Below are 22100 nucleotides of genomic sequence, written 5' to 3'. Positions count from 1 at the left end.
CGGATCAAGTCGGGATTATGCTGCGGGTTTATCAACCAAGAGCTTTACCTTGGTGACAAGCTGCTGCAATAAATGTGCTTGTAATGGCAAAGGGATTGGACCGGCACAACTGGGCTTTCCGCGGCTATCAAGCCCAAAACAATGGGTTCATCCCAAAAACAAACAAGGGGGGAACATTTTTCTTCATCTTCATGCATGACTTGCCAGGCTGCCTCCATTCCACAATTGTTCTGTGATAGATGTAAAGAATGGAACATTTGCCAGGATTATAATGGCTTAGATAAAACTACCAAACAAAGAAAAGAATCTGCAAGTTCTTAGGATACCAGTTTGTAGTTAGTGTTTCCAAATCTTTCTTCATTGAGTCATTGGTGCTTTCTCCGCTTGTTGATAACCTTCGTCCCTGAACCCTTTGAAGCTCAGGAGAAAAAGGACTTTGAAGCATGTCAAGGAGGTTGTTTTAAAGATACAATTGTCAAGAGTTCACATTATTAAGCAGCTTCTGACATAAAAGAATAACAGTACTGATAATCCCACTACTGTGCAAATCAATGATTGCCTCATTTATTTTCCTTCCATACCTTTATTCTTAGATCATCTTCAAATGATGCCCAACTTGGATGAAAAAGATAACTACATGTAGCATTTGTAGTTTCCCATCTGAATCATGCACACGTCTGAATGATCAAGCGTTTATTAGATGATCAAGTGGCATTTTGAGCACTAACTTTCAACTAAACATAATATGCACATAGTCTGCATAGTGTATGAACTGAACTAATTTTAACTGAAGAATGGAATTTTGATTGCAACCATGTGCAGCCCTTCACATAATATTGGTAGCTTTGATAATCATATATTTTTAGTCCATGTATTTGGACCAGCTCCTGCATTCAGTTTTGCTGTCATCACTGTGACCATAACCTCAGAAACCACAAGACTGTTTGATGACAAGATACAGTAAAACATTATACATGTATATCTAATGTAGGTTTCTAAGCAGCATGTATGATGTTTGTGTGTTGTTCCCTGGTTGAACGATATTGTTCCTTGTTTCTAACAATCCTGAACATTTCCTTCCCTCCAGCCTGCACAAGTCTCTGTCGCAGGAGGCCAGCATGCGGGACCAGTTCAACAACACGCTGAACGTGGTGGAGGGGCAGCTGGCGCAGCGGGACACCATCGTGATGCAGACGCACCGGTACAGCGAGGAGCTGGCGCTACAGCTGAAGGGCGTGCTGGAGGAGCGCGGCTCGCTGGAGGCACAGCTGCAGCAGGCTCGGCAGGGCCAGCAGGACGCACAGGACAGGGCTGAAAAGTAAGAACAATGACATGAACTTAACATGAAGATGCATTAAAGGTGGGCCTGGGTAGCTGTACTGTTGTAGCAGTACAGTTAGGGCTGCCCAGCTAATGATAAGGTCACATTACCAAACTGTGGCCCGGCCTGGCTGTTTGTGTGAACGAAAATTAAATAATTCACATCAAGAATATACACAAACAGTGCTCATGAATAATCCTTGCAACTTTCTTTGTGTTTTGTTGTGTTGTCTTTTATGTCATACTTTTCGTTAATGCGAACTGCCTGGCCCTGGGTTGGGTATTGTGACCTTACCATAACCAGTGGTTATTTAATGGTACAGTATGTTGATCCACTGAAAATTTGCTTAAGTAGCACACCATTTGTGGAGCTGCTTTATTCAATACAATTCAGTTATTGAACCCCAACAAACATGAAAAGAGAATGAAATTAGGAAACACATTATCGACTTCATCTAAGAGAAGTGCTTGAAACTGTCACGGCACATCGCAATATTTGGTTCATGTAGCTTTGTTGTTGGTTTTTGTGCTGCCTCTACCGCGGGGGTTATGAACCCTGTCAAACACTCCTCTGTGCTTCCTGACAAGCAGGGAACACCTCTGTGGACAAACACATCACTGCCTGTCAGGACCACTCGGTCCTCTCCCACCAGATATGGACCACGGATACCAGCCTGGAATAGTCCGGTTAGGAGCGGCTCATCACAAGGCCGTGAGAAAAGTCTAATTCTGGGATGGCCGTGTTAGATCTTGCTGACAAAAACTTGTTAACGTACAAAAAAAGATACCCGTTGAAAAGGCCACATTTGACCACCCTTCGTGCACCTTGATAAAATATAAGCAGTTCTTTTAAAACTTAAGCTTTCTCCCAGCTTTAATTTAATTGGATGTTTCCCTGTACTATATACAGTTAAAGTCACCACATTATGACCTTTCTAAAATGCTGATGAGAGTATAAGAGGGCAAAGGTCTGTAGTAAAAATAGAGCCTCCTGCGTCACCTAAAGCATTATCTACTGCCAATATGTGTTGCTTGCTTTCTACATACTTGCTCAGGAGAGATACTGAAAAAGTTCTCAGCTTGAGGCATTCAAAGATTCCAGCTATGTAGTCATTCTCTAATTGTGTAGACTAATGGAATGATAGAATATTAGTTTGCCAATCTTGAAATTAGAATCGTGTATCATAGGTTGTTGGGAAAACCTGCCTCGCAGCTACTACAAATTAATCATACTATTCCAGGTCGATTGAGTTTGATATGTGTGCAGTTTAAATTTGAATAGTCAAACATTCAAACTGAAGATAAGAAGTTCTCGTTGAAAAACCCCTAGCTAATTTCTACCTCTAAACGCTGCAACATGTCATAAAAATCTCTTAAACTTTAGAGGAACAGTGTGTATATGCCAATGCCAAAGGACACTATAAAAATGGTCCATATTCTGCAAACTCATGAAGGAGGAGGAAAGCTATCTTTTTCTGTAGTTAGTCTCTAGTAAGTAACCACTGTCAAGCCTTAAGGTGATAAGGTCATCTGCAGACAACATTTGTCTTCTTAAACAACTTTACCGAGTAAGCAGTCGCAGCAGAAAGTAAAGGGATTTGATGTTTAGTCGTACATATTGTAACAAGAAAAGAACATGTCAGTACAGTTTACTTGAGCGCAGTTGACTCGAAGGTAGGATAACTTTCACGATTGAGATTGATCTGCGAAGACTTCGGAAAACACGAGCCCAGGCGCTATGTTGTGCCACGCCGACATTACATCTGGGGTGTGAGAAAACCTCACCAGGCTGACAAAGCTGTCCAGAGTTTCCAATGTTCACCCCGACATGCTTCTCTCAGTCTTGTGAACCTTTGTAAGTGTCCCTAAAATGAGAAATGAGACAAATTCTTTGCTGGGTGTGCATTTGGCACCTCCGTGGTACATGCCCTTGGAACATCTGAAGTAATTTTCTCTGGAATCTCGCGTACAAGACGTTCATCAAAATGGGCTCGGAACACGCCTCGCCATGGCAACTAATGAGGCCGGCAGATTCCTAAGGGGGACAAAATGTCTGTGGCATCCCGTTGCGTGCTGACCCAACATGGCTTGTGTTTCTTGGTAACATCTCACCAAGGTGCCAGCCCGCCAGCCTGGCTCCCTGTCAGCAGAAGGTCCGTCCTTGTGTGCCCACACACCAGGGTGCAAACACTGCCGCCACCAGCGCACAGTCTCATCAGCGGAAACCCTGCATTCCTGCCAGGAAACCTGACTTTGGTCCAGCTATTTCACATTTTTGTGCCAAAGCAGGACTTCAAACAGTGCTGTTAAAACTTCTACTTGCCGCTTCTTTTTTGTAATAACCCTCGGGCAGAGGCACTCAAATTATCTGCATTGCTGCATCCACCATAATACTAGTACTTGATAATGTGTATGGCTTGCACCACCTTATGGTGGTCTCTCAGTCAGTGGATATGGTAGTGACCGGTACACACCGGCCCAGACTGACCAACAAGGTGACTCTGAGGTCACCTGGCAACAGAGTCAAGATGCGATAGACACCGAATCCGTCCGCTGTCGGGAAAGTAACGGACAATGTGGTTAAATTAGTTTGTTTGAGTCACGGATATCGTGGCCATATGGTTGGGAAGTGACTAATGGCTCAGTATGGGGAACTGTTTTGAATCGATCATTCGAGTTTGGACTCCTGGGTCAACTAGAGTTTGTCCAGTTTGCAAAAGACAAGTGCCCATTGCAATCAAACATGCTACCATGTTCCCTCCCTTGAAAAATACTCTGTCCAAAATGCCTCCACACATGTAATAAATGGATAGCTACCACCATGTTTTTTGTTAAGGTGCCACACTAGTCCATTTTTCTAGCTTTGCGGAGCTTAAGTTTTCCTTAACGAGCAGTATGTAAAGGTTGCATAACAAGTATGCTCCGCACGAGTTTGGTGAACTTGTCATTAATAGAATTTAATCAAGACGGTTATATAAATCACTAGTCTGAACGATAATGTTGCTGTGTTTCAGCTAAGGAATACCGTAGGGTTCTGGTAGATCGAAATTCTGATAGAACAAATTTGATCATGCCAAAGTATTACAGAAAGTTACCAATGCACACATTTATTAGTTGATAGCATGTTCATTTGATTGAGTCTGATAGTGCCTTGCAAACAAAAGCAAAGAAAAGGCTGTAATGCAACTACTTTGTCCCAAGCACATTGACAATGATAGTAAACAGAATACATTGTTTTGTATTAACTCGTCGGTATATGTATATTTTGTTTCATAAACAAACTTGGTTTCTTTTAAATGTAGTATGTTAAGATGCTAAAAGGTTTTCCATATCTACAAATACAACTGGAAATGCTGTAGATACTTTCAGCATTTTTTTGAGTCTGACATACAAGTACATATTCCATTTTTGTCACTGTTGTGTGCAATAAAAACATGACAGGCGATTATGCCTAACTCTTTTTTTCTCCATTTTTCCACCCCAGATTAGAAAGACTGGTGAATGTGTTGAGGAAGAAGATTAGTGGTGGAGTTGTGAAGACAGTGAACTGAGATCCCTACACGAGGTTCGGCCTGCCGTGCTGAACACACAGTTTCACACACATTGGGACCAGCAGCTGTAAAAGGAGTGGAGCCAAGAGACGTTCAGAAAAATGGGACCAACGTTGCAATACCAGAAACAAGGAAAGGTTCTGCCACGTCTTTCCTTGAAGTCATTCCAAGAAGTGGATGGAATCTGCTTGTGTAACAGTGGACTACAGAAAGCATGGATCATCCATCAACATCAAGACTTGTTTCCAAGAAGCAGCCAGAAGCGGCCCTGCACATCTGCCATATTTGTGTAGGCAGTCCAGGAGAACAGTCAATTGTACAACTGTACTTACTAGGGACTAAGTGTCTTGTTTAGCAAAAGGGGGTAACATGCATTTGTGACACCATTTTTGTAAACAAATGGCGTTCTGTAAAAAGTTTGTGTCCTCTCCAATAACCAAGCAGGTGGACTAGTGCAGTATTAGGAAGTGGAGGGACATTATTGGTTAGATATTACATGTAAATCATATTGAGGAAGCTGGACTTTAGTAGCAGGAGTGTTGCGTCATATATACATTGATCATTATCTCTATTGTATTAGATGTTAGAAGCCTAACGTAAATTACTATAATCAATCATGGTAATGTTCCGGCCAATTTTGTACTTTTGTATATTACACATTGTATTTTATTGTAGAAAGTTTGTGAAGTGTATAGAAGAGAATGGGAGAGGTACTGTACTGTTTGTGCCAGCTGGTAATTAAGTTAATGGTCTTTGATGTGAGAGTTCATGAGATGAGTTTATAGCTGTAATGATGATGGGGCTGTGAGCAGTGGAGATGCCTGTAAACACACTAATGCTCTAATTCTAGACTGAACGTCAACAGCGCGGACCTGGCACCACACCGAGGAAGGAGAAGCGGAAGCTAGCGGGTGACATAAGCGCCGTGCGGTGCCTGGAGTTTTATTCTGGGGAGACTTAGGACATGTCTTAACTACGTGTGTGTTCGGCACCCAAATCCTTCCTTCCTCAAACACAGTGGGTGGAGCTGGGGTGGTTGGGGGGTGGGTGTCGCCCTGCAGGTGTGAGGTGTACCTGTACAGGTGCACCTCTCCTGCCCGTACCGGGGCCAGAGGTGACCCGCGGGCATGGCGACAGGACGGGCCGCGCCGCAGACAGCCGGATGATTGATTGGGAAGGAATTTGCCCACCCCATATTATCAAGGACAGCTTATCAGTGTTCAAACAATAAAGGTAAATGAAGTCTTTTACCTGTGCGCTGTTTTCCATTATTGCTGTTAATGTTCAACCAAGTCTTTGCACTGGGTAAACTCTGGCGTCATTTTGTTATTGATTGTGATAGTCCAGTGTACACCCCTGTAGCAGCCTAAGGTATATATGCTGTATAGCTCAGCCCTCTTGACATTTGTGCGGGGTTATATTTAGTTTGGTTTGCAGCAAACTTAAAACCATCTAAGACGGTGGTTAAGAAATATTTCCCCTGCAGAAGAACATGGTGAAGGGCATACATTCTGGCCGGGCGACAGGAGTTTTCTGTAACCCTACTGTTCACTTGACTCACATTATGTTGGTACATTTGATGAGATGACCAAACATGCTCTCCTGTCTCGGTTTGCCTTGGAGTCTGTCTTGCTCTGAGCCAACACAGGAGTCAACACCCCATGTTTGGGCAAGTTCCCCTGCAAACAGCCTTTAGCCAAAAAATTATCAAAACAATAATTTATATGTATTGACTCTGCCCAAGCAGTGGAATTGAATGAGATTGTGAGATGGATAAGGACCACAACATTTACTTTGCACCAACACTGCCTTTGCCTGGAAGTGACTACTCCCTGTACGTACATATGCACACTACTGAAGTACTGTGGCCAGTTAGCATGTTTGAGGAGACCTGCCGCAAAAGTTGAATACTTGTAGAAAGGCTGTCAAGCTCCAAACGGTCGTCTTGCTGGAGTGAGCTGATTGGCTGTTGTGTTGCTGTCAACAAAAAATTGATTTTCAAAAAGAGCTGCAAGATATTCAAGTCTTGATTGGAACTTTTTGTTCCATTTTTTTCTTTACTTCGACACCATACCCAGATGTTGAAAACAGGTGATTGCACACAAGCTGTAGGGATATGTGTATCTTTGTCAGTTGTCCAAACGAAATATAACTTTCATACTTTTACATTTGCCCCAAAACTACTTGCGTCATCTTTGGAATTAGAACGTAACCATTTTCAAACCTTACTCTAGGAGAGCAAAGGGTGAATTTCCCATAACACAAAACGTATTTATAGTTCTCGGACAGCATACTAACACGCCAAAGCTAACAACAGACTGTATAACTTGTAAGCCAGGTGTATATGTTGAGGAGACAGCTTTCCTTTCTACGTGCAACACCAAACAGCGGGGGCAAACGCCATTGCGTGAATACACGCTTACAAGCAACAGAAACAACTGAGGACAAGTCAATATACTTTGCACAGTTCGCTAGCTATCGACCACAAGAGAGAAAAACCCACGCTAGAGTTTGAATGCGGTCATTCCTGGACGTTGTATCCAATCCAACACTGCCCGCCGACTGTCATCGTTTCTCTTGTAACTTTTTCTGCCGAGAAGATTTTAGAGTTAGAGCGCTCACTGTCCACCGCACCGACTGCGGTAGTATAAAGTTTTATGAAAGCTTACTTGTGTTTTACTAGGAATCTACGAAACTCCACCTTTGCGTTATTTTGCCGAAACAGAGCCCACGGTGACAAGAACTATTGGGTTTGATGAGATGTACCGGAAAATCTATTCGTTTCAAAGTTGTGGATATGGGTAGATATTTCTACGTTCTCCTGGATGCTCCCGTTTTATTACCTTTAATCTGTAAAGCCCCCTTCACCCTTGTCCGTATGAGTTGCGTATTAACATGTTTTTGGTTTAAGTTAAGTTTGCAACCGAAGAAGTAAAAGTTGAAAACAACTTCTTCCCCGCAAACTTTATTTGAACCAAAAAATTGTTAATGCGCAAGTCATACGCACTTGAATATACGCACAAGTGTGATAGGGCCCCAACATTTGTTCAATGAGCAAAACTTAAGATTTATGGACACCAGTACCTTATCCGCCTGCTTAAAAAAATAATGAGATAAATGATAAAGACATTGATAGGTAAGTCCAATTGTCCGCCTGCGAACACAATATAAGTCAGCTAAAAGATTGTCTAAATTTGACAGTTCACTCTTTCCTCGTGCGCTCCTTCGTCCTATTAAATTTTACATGAAGCACATACTTAAGGTTAATACAACAAAGTCGGTTCTGCCTTATACAATTGACTGAACACCTTGAATTAAGTAGATAACAAGGAATAATGTACATTTAATAATTGCATTTCTAACGTCACGTCGTAACTGTAAAACATGTAGATCATGTAATAACCTGTATAACACTCCAAATCTCGCTATCGCACTGGAAGGGCTTCTAGAAGCGGGATTTATTTTGTCAGGCTACATCGTCTACCAGCAGGGCTACTTTTTTCGATGAGTGCGATACCCTTGATGCGTCTCTGCCTACCCTCCGACATACTCAGCGTACATTTACACGATAACGTTTGCAGATTGTCAAACTTGAACTTTAAAAAATTGACTCAAAGGGGGTTGTGTAGGATGAACAAACATCTGTTTTTGCGGCTTTAAGGAAATGTGCATTAATAAACGAATAACGGTTGAGCACTAGTTGAGTCTCCAGGTGCCTAAACCTTCCCACCATGAATTACAACACAGTACATTCTTCTTACGCTCTTACAAGTATGTCCGATGTTTATGATATTTGAACTTGTTACATCTTTTTATGTTCCACAATAACCGAAATTTCAACTACCACACTCTTCAGTTAAAACATCTCAAACATACTAGTATCTGTGGATCTAGTACAGTCGATGGAAAATAAGGGACAGCAGTCTAATTCGCTGAGAAACCAACCCCATGTTTGGCGATGTAGACTCAACTTGTCTACATGACGGAATGGTTTAAGAATCAATGTATTTTCTTTTTGACAGCTTGTAGTTTTGAACTGAAGAGCAGCTTTCCGCTGAAATGAGATCGTGGGGTGTTATTTCTTTTTCTCACCCAAAGAATGAAAAATATTACATAGCGGGGGTGTTGTCTTATTTTTTCGCCAGAATACGTGTCCATCATCTAGTGAAAAAATAAACAATCAAGATACTACTATAATAACTATTTGGATTATCACGTTTAAGGGATTAGATATAGTTTTCCGAACTGAATAAATGTAATAGATATAACGCTTAGAGATACCCGTCAAATGAGAAGCAGCAATTATCGATCGAGTTACGTAACGTTACACATTTCGCGTTGAACAACATCTGGTTGGAAATGATTTTTCAAATATTACTGATGAGCGCCAGCTTCTTGAACGTTCTGCTGTACGAACAGTTGATTACTGATCGATATCTTTTTAACTAATTTGTGGTATAGTTGCTAGTGTCATATCGCCTAAACCAGCTCCTATCACCTTGTAGAAAATTAAAGCCGACTGAAATGAAAGTAGTCGGGTCGAATGGAATTATCTCTGTTCAGTCTCTTCGTGACACTTTGCGAAGTCTTGGTGCTGAGTCATCTATTGCGTAAAACGCGCCATGACAACATCTTACCTCCCGGTCCTTTTCTCTTTATTACCCCCGTCATTGATAGATGGTGAGATTTGCTCTGAAGTGCCGATCGGTGGCATCCATCGTCTCGTGACAACTTCGGCATGTTTTTGAACTGCCCTGTAACACATTGTGTACTTGGCACCTCCCAAACGATCCGTCCCATTCCTTTTTATTTCTTTATTTGTTTTCAATTAGTCGGCCATCGTTCATTTCCTCCAGCGTGCTGGGTCCCAGCAGATGTTGTGCGAGTCGCTGGCGGGGGGAGGCACGGCGCTGTTCCGCACGTGTGGGTGATAATCCCGCCGGTTAACCAACAAATCTGCGGGAGAGCACGACGAACTCTCCTGGGTCGCTGCCGGCCGTGGCGGGCTGAATACAAGCTCATCGCCAACAACATCTACTGTATCTAGACCTCCCTTGTTTTGCACGGAGACAAACCAGACTGCAAGAACAACAAAGGAAGAAGCACACAAAGTGGAAAATAAAACACACAGCAAAACACAATGAGAATCTTTTGTGGAGATGTCGGTAGGAATGCCTCACACCTGCGTTCGGTACAGGTGAGACCAGGTAGCGTTACATCCCGGGAAAAAGATTCCAACAATGAGTTTTTGTGACACTTCCTTGATTTTAGGAAGTATCCAGTCATCAATGTTCAGGACGAAAACGACAGGTTGTTGCATAACTTTGACACTGAGAGGCGAGAGCTTGATTAATGGTTGATGAAAGCGATGATTACGATGTTTGTCTTCTGTGTATGTCCGTACTTTTGGAGTCGTGCCCATAATATGGGGTTCCCATATCAAGTTTTATACCAGTTAGTGAAATATGGGTTAAAACTAATATGCCGTTCGTATCAAGGGGCAAAATAACTTTGGCATTGGGCCTTACATCGCTTTTGACAAATATCATAGAACATGCCACGTGTGTAAACGCCTGGAGTCCGGATGGATACATATGGAGCATTAAGCGCCAGTTTTGTAAGGACTGGCATCATAGGCTTTCGTGCTACTAAGTGTTGAGTGCCTAATAAAAGCAAATTTGAATCAAGTCAACTATGATTGATTTTAATGTCGCTCTCAATCAAATTATTACCCAATCATCTTTGCCAATGCCCCGTTACAACCGCCAGAAAGGTGATTGAAAGGTATTCCGGTCAATCTGGCAGCCGTGCACAGGTGGCGGCGTCTAAATCTAGCGAATTGGAGCGTGGCTGTCTGTTTCTTTTGGCCTTTCCTCCTACCATAGTCACAGTGGCTAAGGAAAACTCATAAAGAACTTATCTGCGTTTTATAGGCAAGAACAATAGATGATGGGAGCTTTCCTTCGAGCTTCCCTGACGTCTGGCAGGTGAGGAAGGGGGAGACGAAGGGAGAAGGTTCTTACTGCGTAAGGGGAGAAGATGATGATTTAGCGCCACTAGGCAGTGTACGATGTCCGTCGGTTTGTACTTGTCAGTTCGGTATGCGGATTAGGGGTCCTGAGCCTAATCACCCGTGCCATTCTTGTGTGGAAAGAGGCGTGGTGTTGGTCAGGGTGCACACACGTGCGCGCTGCGACCAGACAGAGGGGGAAGGTATCTGATAATACCACGGACCTCCACTGAGTTATATAGTCCTATATATCCAGAAGCGCTATCGCACATACAGGGAGAAGTTGTCCCAGCAGATTGTTGGGCGCAATTATACATCAACGATGCAAACTATTTACATGTAACTATAAGTTGTTCTGTTGGGTTTATTTCGGTCCTCTAGGTTGGGTTTCTGCGTGTTACCTGGCCCTCTTACCTGGGCATGAATTGCAATTATTACAACAAGGGCTCACGGCATCTGTCCCGGCCTATCTGAAAGTCTCCAATGCCCGATATGAGAATCTGTATGGCCGCACACGGTTATCACCCACGTGTGCTCCATCCCTACGTTAATCAGCGGGATGTGAGATGACCCGACCCGGGGGATCAGAGGGGAGCCCGAATCAGACGACACCGCGGGGAGGAGACGAGTTTCCCGCCTCCCGTTTACTCAGGGCTAGTGGGTCATTATCACCTCCATCCGCTCCGGACACTAACTGGGTCCCCACGGTGGAGGAAATTAGCATATTCAATGTTCTCTGAAATCCAAGCGGACTACGGGAGCACATCGGCACAGCTACTGTCAGCGCGGCCCGGGCACCTTTACAGCGCTGGCGACGGCTCGATCCCACATGTTTCACCGCTACACTGAACTGTATATATTTCGTTTCAACGTGATGGTCACTTGCTTGCTTATCGTAAAGCAATACAAGAAGTCGAGCCGTTTGCCACAGTAATCAAACCTCGTGTTTCCCAAAATAAAGACTGTCTTTTGACAGGAATTTAAGCATTCCGGGTGTTTCTAACTAACTTCCAAGCTGTCCGAACATTATTCTACACTTTTATGTTCAAATAAAATCACCCTCATCTAAGGCTTCACTCAGATTAACCCATTCTTGGCCATTCATAATTAGCGTACAAAACCGTTCTTTATCTCTGTACCAATTCTTATATGTTTTCATTTATGTTTTCAGTCGACTTTTTTTTGTAATTCTGATTTCAAACAATGTTGCCCGCACTGGGCTTTTACTTTGGTATGAGGGCCCCTTTCCGAAAAAAAAAGAAAGGAGCCCGTAACTGGTACATGTGTATAACCTTAGTTTCGATAATTTTCTATCATAGAGTATTTCACTATCATAGAACAATAAACACGTCCCGCACCTTTAGTTCTTGCGTCACATATATTTATATCTATCCTGTACATTTGTCATGACGTATACCTTCCAATCAATCATCGTCTCGGAGGCACTGCTTTTAATCAACGCTGTATCGTCAGAGATACTTTCCTCTGTAACTAACTGCCGACAAATAAATTGTATATGCAGTTTTATTATCAAAGGACCTATATTTCAAGCGGACAAAGGCCGCTATGTTTTTATGGTTACACAGCATAATTACGATATCGTACCTCTTTTCTGCCGCGTGTCTTGGGAAAACAACATGTGAACAGTGACGTCTATTCTATGACTGATGTATTTTAATATCTCAGCGAAAATTACAAATAGTGTTTGTGACTCGATCATAGCAATGGTGACTTTGTTGCGGCTATAAAAATGTTGAGATTTTTTGGCGCAACAATGATATCGTTAGAGTCTAGGCATTGCTTATCTTAACCAGTTTGAATACTGTTAGCACTATATTGTGCATGTATATGTGTGTATTTCTGACAATTTTGTAAGGATATTATCTGACTTAATAAGTTAAGTTTAATTCTACGTGATCTATTCGATAACTTGTAGCTGGTCAAATGATAAAGGTACATGGTAAACCAATAGCTTGCCCTGGGTTTGCCTTCCTGGTAGCATTTATCAGTTTGGCTGTCAACTTTGTTTGAATGGCTTTAGATGGAGCATCGCGACTTTTCTTCTATCTTTGTCTGTGTAAGAACCTGGTCCATGTCTACGGAATTCTCAGGAAAAGCATTTCTGAGTCTCCGGACAACCGTGTCGGTACGGAGGAATGTTTTTCACACTTCTAGTCCGTCATTTCCGCTCAACGCTCAGCGGAAATCCGCTGCTATCACCCACACCTAAGCGGCACAAGAGTAGCGGCCTCCAAATTTAAGGAGGGGGGTACCGAGTGCATGGGTGTGCACAGACGGGACATGACGCACACGACCAGCTTCCTGTCCGGTCTGTGATTAACCGTTCGGACAGATGTCGTCGGTAACGATCCCAAAACTACAAGGCTGATGTAACTATGATATTTGGATCAGCCAAGCCTAAGTCCTAAATGCTAATTCAAACTCAACAATTTTCATGCAAAAAACCAAGGACATGCTATATAGTCCCGAATAAGCTAAGGAAATATGTTCGGCCTTTTCACGATTAAATGTCGTTACAAGTTACCATTGTTTCTTTTTCACCTTTTTTAAACTACTAGTATCTTTCAACTTAAAACTTAATGACGGATTAGGGATCGGGCACCTGCAGTCTGGAAGAGCGACATCTGGCGGCGACAACAGGTCAACTGTCATCAACCTGTTCTTGATAGAGATAACGACTAAGAACCGAGACTGCTATCCTGATGACAGCGTCTTTGTGGGTAGAAATTTAATTCTTGCTCACTCGAACCCTTCTTGCTCGTGCTCTAAAACTGTCCATCAATTTCTGTTGCAATCAGCAGGTCTCTAGATGATAATACTATCAAGAGCTGTTAAACAGCAATGGAAATATTTTCATCAGTTATGATTTCATTCTCTTTCGATCAACGGTAGTTAAAAGATGCCCATGATAATCTATAAAACGCACCGCAAAATGACTACTCAGTGTTCCGTGTATGAGTTTGACACTTACATTGCAAGTGTCACATCATACAGCACACATATAGTTGCGTCATAATCACGTTGTATTATTTTAAAAACAGTCGACTACTGAGTCATCTTTTTTGTCAACGTCACCCCGACATCTGCACCACTACTTGGCGACCAGTGTCGTTCATTGCCCGGTTACACGCGAAGCCACACAGTTCAGATAGAGTCATATCGAGTTGTCTAATACCACACCGCTCTGTAACTCTGTAAGAGTCGCCATAAATACAAGAGTACAAGGCTAACAACCTCTGAACTGTATCAAATGTAGGTCAATTCCGTCTCCTCAGTTTGCACATCTCATCACAAAGTCTATATGACTTCGGCCAAGTCAACGGTCATTAAAGGCGGCCCTCGAGATATTCAGATATCCCGAGCAAATGCACCTATTCACGTTGTCGTCCAACCAAACACATAAACTCACTACCGGGGTCTATTTATAAGGCCACATCGTCGCTATTTGTTGTGCAGAGTGGTTCGGGGGAAAGAATGTTACTCTTTGCCTATTTGCTCTTTTAGATGCATTTCAAGTTCAAATTCATGGTGTTCTTGGGAACATATTCAGTTCAGTTTCTGTGCATGTTTCTCCTGCGTGCGTGCCAATTCCATTGTTCCGTCAACAAAATTGTTGATGATTTTGTAGGCACGTATTTATATCGCGCGAGCAATGTCTATTAGCTTTATGATAATTAATGATCCCAATCTTGACAAATCTGGAACGTGCTTCCTGGCTCGTGTGAAGTATGGGTTGATGTATGCGTCACAGTCACAGGCAGGTAAATTACATAACAACCACGGTGCCACGGTTCAAACTACAGAAAGCAACAAGTTGTGTATACTGAAGTTGTAATGTCTTTATCTTAACACTGGCATTTTCTTTTATTTCATCTTCTCTGGGTTTTTTCGTTGACTAAATTGTCAGTCCATCATGACCATACTTGTTTGTTTGTTTTTTGTTTTATTTATTCGCACATAAAAAAACAGAAAGTAATAATGAAATAATCAGAGGTACAATGAAAACGTGCAGGAGGGGGATTGAAGCCTGCAAGGCTTATAGATGCCCTCCTCCTTTTAACTTAACAAATTTACACAATGATAATATGAATATCGAACAAAGGTAATAACAAATGATGAAATAAGCATAACGAACAACTATATAATGAAAAATCAAATACTGATAATGTAATACAGATTAAACGAAAGAAATTATCACAAACGAGGACCAGAAATATTTTTAGAAGTAGTTCGGATTTGAAAGAAGATAGTCTCGAAGATGACATTTGAAGGTTATCACAGACTGACTGTTCTTAAGGGGGGAGGGGAGGCTATTCCAGACATTGATGCATTTGAATTTTACACTCATTTGGGCTAAAGTAGTTCTGAATAGAGGGATATGTAAATTTGAGGTTTGACGTGTTTGGTACTTATATATCATATCAATCATATTTGCTGCACATGTCCTTTATTTCCACATCTTGAACAATCGAATTAATGTTATTGTGATCATCCGCACTCAAATGTAAATGCTTGTGGTACAGTTGTTATAGCCGATAGTCGTTACTATTTCTTTATCAACGAGTAATTTTGAGTGACGTCCCTACGTCTGATTATTTCAGGTTTAAACTGTACGTGAATGTTGCCGGGTCGATAAATCGATACACATTTGATTGGGAGGAATCTCCACACTACTCATTTTCTTTTAAAAAATTAAACACTTTTAGATTCTGACCGCTTAACACCCTTGATACGGCTTATTGCAAACCTACACCCCACCTTATGACCATCTCCATTTTATAAACATTTACGCAACTCTACATCTTGTTTTGTAGTTTTTAAGACATGCATTATGCTAATGACCACTACGACGAGAACTAGTATAAGATTTTTTTCCTCTCATATCAATGACCAAATTATGAAAGCCTGTAAAGGGAAGCAACAGAGAAATCCAGGTGCCAGTCATATCAGGTGGAACAAAGGGAAACTTCCCGCTGTTCTGGACAACAGGGGAGTTCGGATGAAGAGATAGTTGTGTTGATAAGGAGGGAGGTGGGTAAGATAAGGTGTGGGGACGGCAGCAGCCTGATAAAGCCAGGGTGTCGGGTGTCGCTTGAGTGCCTTTGATGTAACGGTGCCTGCCAGTGTAAATGATAGCGCCAAATGCCAGGCTGACCTCGCTCTGACCCCACGTACAGGTCTGTGGCGTCAGCACAGGTATGTGGGTACCTGGCACTTTGGGGTCGGCGCTGAGCCGGCAGGCGCGACGTACGTTATTGGAACGTGATCAAAGTGGAGACGGGCTGGCAGGTCTCATGGGGAATAAATGACCGGTGTAACCTTGAGTCCGCGCCGTGGTACAAAACACCTGAAGAACACAGGTGTCAATAACAGCCCCCCGAGTTGGTTAACTCGTAGTATTCTATTATAGAATTCCAAATAAAGCTACAATAATATCATGAAAGGTTACTGAAACTGTTGTTTACCACAGAATACACACCTAGGGATCTAACATTTACCTCCCTGATGTGCGAAGAGTATAGTATAATGCTGAAGGATCGGTATTATCATTATCATCGTTGTCATTATGAACTGGAGTGCATAGCTAACCTAACACTACAGGCCACAAGGCAGCCATATCGAAGAAGACCCAGTTTGTTGCCCGAGTATGTTTTTTACTACTGCCCTTTTCTATAGAAATAAGACACATTCAGCTTTGCTGCCTCTATCCGTTTGTGTACGTATATGTACGGTTTAAAACCAAGAGACACACACCATACAGACTGATACTTAATTTGCAAACAATGCATTTCTGCTTTTGTCATCATTCCGATCTGGAGCAACAAAAACGCACGTGATGTGCTTGTCCGTTTGACCAGTGCTGAGAAAACGCCGTATGTTGTAATATGTAACTAGACAATCAGCCTTCAAATTCTTGCCTTGCTTGGTCATGTTTATTCTACATGCGTCATTCATCGTGGTCATGTTTATCCATGTGACGCGACTAAGCCTAAATGTCATTATAATTGTCATTAATATTTCTATGAATGATAAGGCCGGTAGCAACCTTCCATGTAAGTGTTTTGCATATCATCGCTCAGTTATTTTGTCATGGTAATATGTCAAAGTTGAATATGGTTTCCATCTCATCTTTGGCGCATATTCTATGAACACTTCATCGTGCTACAATTGCTGGGGTACAACAATATTCAGTATACATGCTAAGTCGTTCCGGAAAATTTCAACAATTATTAGAGATCATGTTCATCGGCAAATTCGTTCAATTAAGTACGAGAAACAGTCAACGAAAATATCCGACTTCACATGCTGTCCCCTAATGTGTACCTTTGCACAGAACGCATTTAACTACAAGTTGAACGGGGTTAAAAGCTACCCAGTCATGTAAAACATATAAATAAACAAACTGCTTGTCTGCATTAGTAGTAGTACAGGGAGAGCACTTGTGTTTACTACATTTCATATAACTTCACACAAAACACACCTGAATTTAGTGAATTTAAACACCTTTTTGCAAACAGGCAGATAAAGTACTGTTATGCAAAGTCTCTTAGATCAAGGTGAAATTTTGACCACAACACTAAAATCTGTAGATTGTTCGTTACGAGTAGGTAATTAAGTTCTGGAGTTGGCTAGCTGCACTGCGAGTGCGGAGTTGTCGGTCTAGGTAGACTCCATTAATACATATCACATAACGTGATCAAATATTTCGTCATAAAACGGACTAGACACGGACCAGTGGGAATGAACGGGTGAACTGACCTTCAGGAGTGGCCACTATTGTCTGGCATGGCCGCTCTTTTCACACCATAGTCCAGATAGTTTTCATTTTGGTTGACACCGGACAATATATGGCCGTGGTTGTATACGATATGACCGTGGTTGTGTGCTGAGTAAAAAATCAACAAAAGCCAACACCGAGTTAAGCAATCGAATCTCGTGTTTATTAGTTAAACTTAGTAGACTTAAACGATCAAACAGCGGGAATTAGGAAGGACTATTTGACGGACAGAAACAAACGCTGCATTTTTTAGAACCGTGAACGCGTACTTAAAACGACCTGCTCTGTGCAGAAATCGGATGTTTTCCTACCTTATCCTGCGTCAACATACACACTAAGGTTTGTCAAGTTCGATGTACCCTTCACACAAGCCACATGCTTTACATACATGGTTAAACCTTGGCTAAGTGTTTGTCCACAACAAATATTATGGGTTTTGAATGGGCTACACGGCACATTACACAGGTACACCCCACCCTCGTCACAACACGGCAAAAACGCTCGGAATCCGCTCCCCACAAGGACGTGGTAACCGTATTCCCCTTCACGGAGAAAAAATGGAAAATTTATGGCGATGTTTACAAGTCCAAGCTTCCGATACTACTTAGGATGGCGCCATTTTTATGACACATTTACACCCAGACATTTTGTGGCTGTGACTCAGCCAGCACCAAACGTTCATTTACGACTCAAAACTCACACTAATTCCTATCAACGAAATTACGCCATCCAAATAGCCATTTTATGTTCTTCCATAGACAGTACAAGTTATAATTTCAAAGTCTATATGATGACTATATAGAAAAATACTCATCACTGTGGACTGACTGAGAGAACAAATTTGGTTCTGTTTGTTGCATACACAACAAATTGATATTATTCCATACATCACGAACGGTATCAAAACCTTGCAGCCCATGTAATGAGTCTTTGGTTATTAATATGGGGATGTTAATTTATATGTATATATGAAATGAACACGCTAAGCACTACCGATATATGATTAGCTTGGGTACCTTCATCTGAAATCATAGATAAAATACACAGGGAAGTTGTTGCTCAAACTGGCTATATTATACAGAGATTGTATACACCCTAGAATGTCAGTTCCAGTTGTTATCAATGTAGTACTTATTTTCATTATCTACATTTCGTTAGTGATTTTGGTTGCTTTGTGCAGTAAGGTTCATGCTGGTTGGCTATACACTATTTATGCATTTATACATGTGCATGGCTAAATATTACATTTTCTGTGTTTCAATATTTCAAAAGTTTGTCATCGAAATGTTCTTTATCTCGATCACACACAAAACTTGCTGCTTCCTGTTCTGTTTCGTGTTTCTTATGCCCCCAAGTTTAATCGAATATGTCGTTCCCTCACTTAATTCTCAATTATGGCGGCAAGATTTCATCAGCATCGAATAAGCTGTGCAAAATCACGATCTCGAACGAACAAAGAGCCCCATCGCCAGCTCTGCTGTAATTATACATGCCATAATTTAGTCAGCTTTCCGCACGGGCCAGCTGCCGCGGCTGTAATTCCCCTCACCATTTGATTATTCGCACAAAACAAGTGTCTGATGTGATATCTTGATTCCTCGGAGGTGCTGTGCAGTGTGATATTTTCAACAATCTCTCACGTTCTCAATTCTTCCCGCTTCTCTTGTCTTTCCGTCCGTCAGGACTGTGCGACGTGACGCAGTGGTGATTGAATTTGTGGACAGTTATTAAATGCACCTTAATTGATGCGGTTTCCGCAAGAATTCGTTTCTATCATAAACCAACAATTACCCATGGGCACTGCCTGGATGTGTTTGTGGCGGGCGTGTTGAGGAAGGGCCCAAGGCCACCCCACGGAGCGCTCGAGAGGAAGGTGCTGCGATAAATCTGGTTAATTTTCAACCTCTACCCGCACCCACTATTTTGTACGATCAATACCCAGCTTCGGTCGGCCAGGGTTCATATTTGCACAAGTGTCGGACAAATATGCCGTACTTATGTTGCCAAGGTAGTTGATGGGCCGACGGCAAGTAGTTACATCTGTTTAGCTGGAAGGGCTGAAACGGGCCGACTTTCCATGGCTACCCCAGCTCGGGGTGAAGCAGCTTTTCTCCGCTGAATTCCCCCCTCGCTACTTTTCACCGGCTTGAAGGCTCTACGGCCCTCTTCTGCAGGGTTTTATTTTGCGACTAGGAGCATGTGATGCAGGCTGTGCAAACAGCCGGGCCCCGGGCTGCCGTGAGATCGTGAGGAAACAGAAAAGCGGCCCTCCCATGGCCCGACCTACCCCTAGCCTGCTGCCGCCATTAGCTAACTGCCTTGGCACCAATCTGTCACTTGCCTTGTACAAGACATGTCATTCAAGAATGACGATTCCTACAGTTTACAATATCCACATAAATCTTAAGATCTACTGTGGCTTACCTAAGGTAGCAAACAGTGCCTCTTGTCCACGTCTCCTCACTCAAAGAAGCCTGACAGAGCTCAAACCGTCATCCTTTCGTTGCTTTCTAGACGAGTTTTCGTCGAAGTTCTTCTCTTCCACTTTTCCCTAGTAAAACCGTAGTACCTTCGAAGATCTCCATCACATTATTTCAGCCCACCAGTGAAACCCGCCGGCCGCCTACACCTTGACCCTCGCGGCCCTTAAGGGGAAGTTGGGCGCTGTTTTGCTCCTCCCGAAGGTCTTAAGTCCCGGTCGCGCGGGAAGACCCGCCAGGATCCTGCGGGACCGTGCCGTGCGGGCCGGGCGGTGCGGGCGGGCAGGAGACGTACGTGGCCCCCGCCGCCCTGCCATTTTGTCTCCCCTCTGAACCTCGCGGAGAAACAACTAGCCCACCAAATCTAGTACTAATATTTAGCTCCTTACGCTCTAAAACAAATGAAACTGGCAACCCGTTATATATTACGTTTTTATTTGATCTGCTGTGTTAGTCTGTTGACTTTGGAGCAGAGCAAAACTTCCACTTGCACGCAACTTTCTCCTGTCGAGAAACAAGATACCAGCCACACAATATACTTGTAAAATAAAAGCGACATGCATATGACCAAGGATCGACAAATATTTCAGAGTGGAGACCCAGAATGAGGGCCAAGGGAGAGAATTCTGCTTGTTCTGTAAACCTAGCTGGTCGCGGTGAAACCTTTTCTGTTTACCATCTTCTGGTAACGAGTTCAGCTGTAAGCAATACGATTGTTGGGTCCTTACATAGATACGTGAGAACATCGGTTCCTTAAGAGCGGCAGGGAATATTAGAGGGCCATTTGGGACTTAACAAAGGAATTGTGATTTTTTCCTTGGTATATCGTATTTAGAGTTCGGTGGGGGGGGGGGCGGCAGAGAGAGTGCACCGACCTCGTGATCGCTGTTTGTTATTCTAAGCTACCAGTTTTTATGTGGTTGTCCTGCCATGGCTACCGATATAATGTCGACGCATCTCAATGGTCAAGGGACAATCTGGATGAATTTTCATGCTCGGTCGTTTCGACGTGTGTGTCCCGGACGCACTTTGAAGCAAGTTTGGAAGACGTTCAATTAGGTCTGAAATTAATTCTTTTTATACATTTTCCACATATACATTTTATCATAATATTACATTTTGATTACACAGGTATACGTGAATAAGATAAAATGGTATTTGTATTTACACCTGGCAGTCAAACATGGTGATGGCGTGTTTTGATGCCTGGTTGCTCTCCTGATTGATACGTAATGTGTTGTTTTCTTTCTCCCACGCAAACCTACACTTTTCAACACTTAGCGAGGTCGCGAAAAGGTCTACCTGATACTCCTTTCACATCAATGCATGAAGGTACGCCGGGCTGTGACAGGGCCCCCTAGCCGGCTGGAACTGATAGCTGGAGTTTTCAACATCTCGGCTGACATGCCGCGGTGGTGACTAAGTGGTGTAAGTAGCTTCTTGGATGAGAAGGAGAAACAGAAAGCCGGTTTGAGACTCCTTCTAAGCTGAGACAGGCGTTGGTGCCGCCATCTGATAGTGACTGGTGTAGGTTGCCGAGGTAAAGGTTACATAGAGCGGTGTGGGGGTGCGACAGGCGTGTGCTGGGAGGGTGGGGTAGTCTTACCCGTGGCCAGGGAAGGTCGCACGGGCCAATGGACAGGAGAGATTACAACCCAAAAACAAGGACGGCCACTAACTTACCCCGGCCTTGGCCACGAGTATTAGGTATAATGGTGATAAATACGGCGACAATTCAATACATGTGCGCAATACAATATCTAAAGATCACTGAATCAGACTACCATAATTTTTCCTATCAAAGGCCATATAATTTGTAATAAGTAAACATCATAAGACAAACAGCAAACGAACCTACTTGCATGCGGAAAAAAAAGCCTCATAAATGTTTCCCACACATAAGCTTACAAACACTAGTGCTTCGTGCTAACTCTCACACA

At 42.7% G+C, this 22100-nt stretch overlaps 1 protein-coding gene and 1 long non-coding RNA gene across 2 annotated transcripts in view; one reads left to right on the top strand and one right to left on the bottom strand.

The window, feature by feature from the left end:
- The window catches only part of LOC136432924 (mirror-image polydactyly gene 1 protein-like), a 28564-nt gene extending 22443 nt beyond the window's left edge, over nucleotides 1-6121 (top strand). The window contains exons 10-11 of the mRNA XM_066424582.1: nucleotides 1088-1318; nucleotides 4805-6121. Coding sequence (XP_066280679.1) covers nucleotides 1088-1318; nucleotides 4805-4871 — 298 coding nt within the window. The 3' untranslated portion in view covers nucleotides 4872-6121. The remainder of the gene's footprint in view (nucleotides 1-1087; nucleotides 1319-4804) is intronic.
- Nucleotides 456-20572, bottom strand: LOC136432927 (uncharacterized). Its single transcript, XR_010755581.1, has 2 exons — nucleotides 20105-20572; nucleotides 456-1311 (listed from the first exon to the last, which is right to left on the bottom strand). It is a non-coding gene; the product is annotated as an uncharacterized lncRNA (long non-coding RNA).
- Nucleotides 20573-22100: the final 1528 nt, after the last annotated feature.

This window comes from Branchiostoma lanceolatum, chromosome 4 (assembly GCF_035083965.1).
Source record: "Branchiostoma lanceolatum isolate klBraLanc5 chromosome 4, klBraLanc5.hap2, whole genome shotgun sequence".
Lineage (NCBI taxonomy): Eukaryota > Metazoa > Chordata > Leptocardii > Amphioxiformes > Branchiostomatidae > Branchiostoma > Branchiostoma lanceolatum.
Note: the sequence above shows the minus strand (reverse complement) of the source record. Positions and strands in the feature narration are given on the sequence as shown.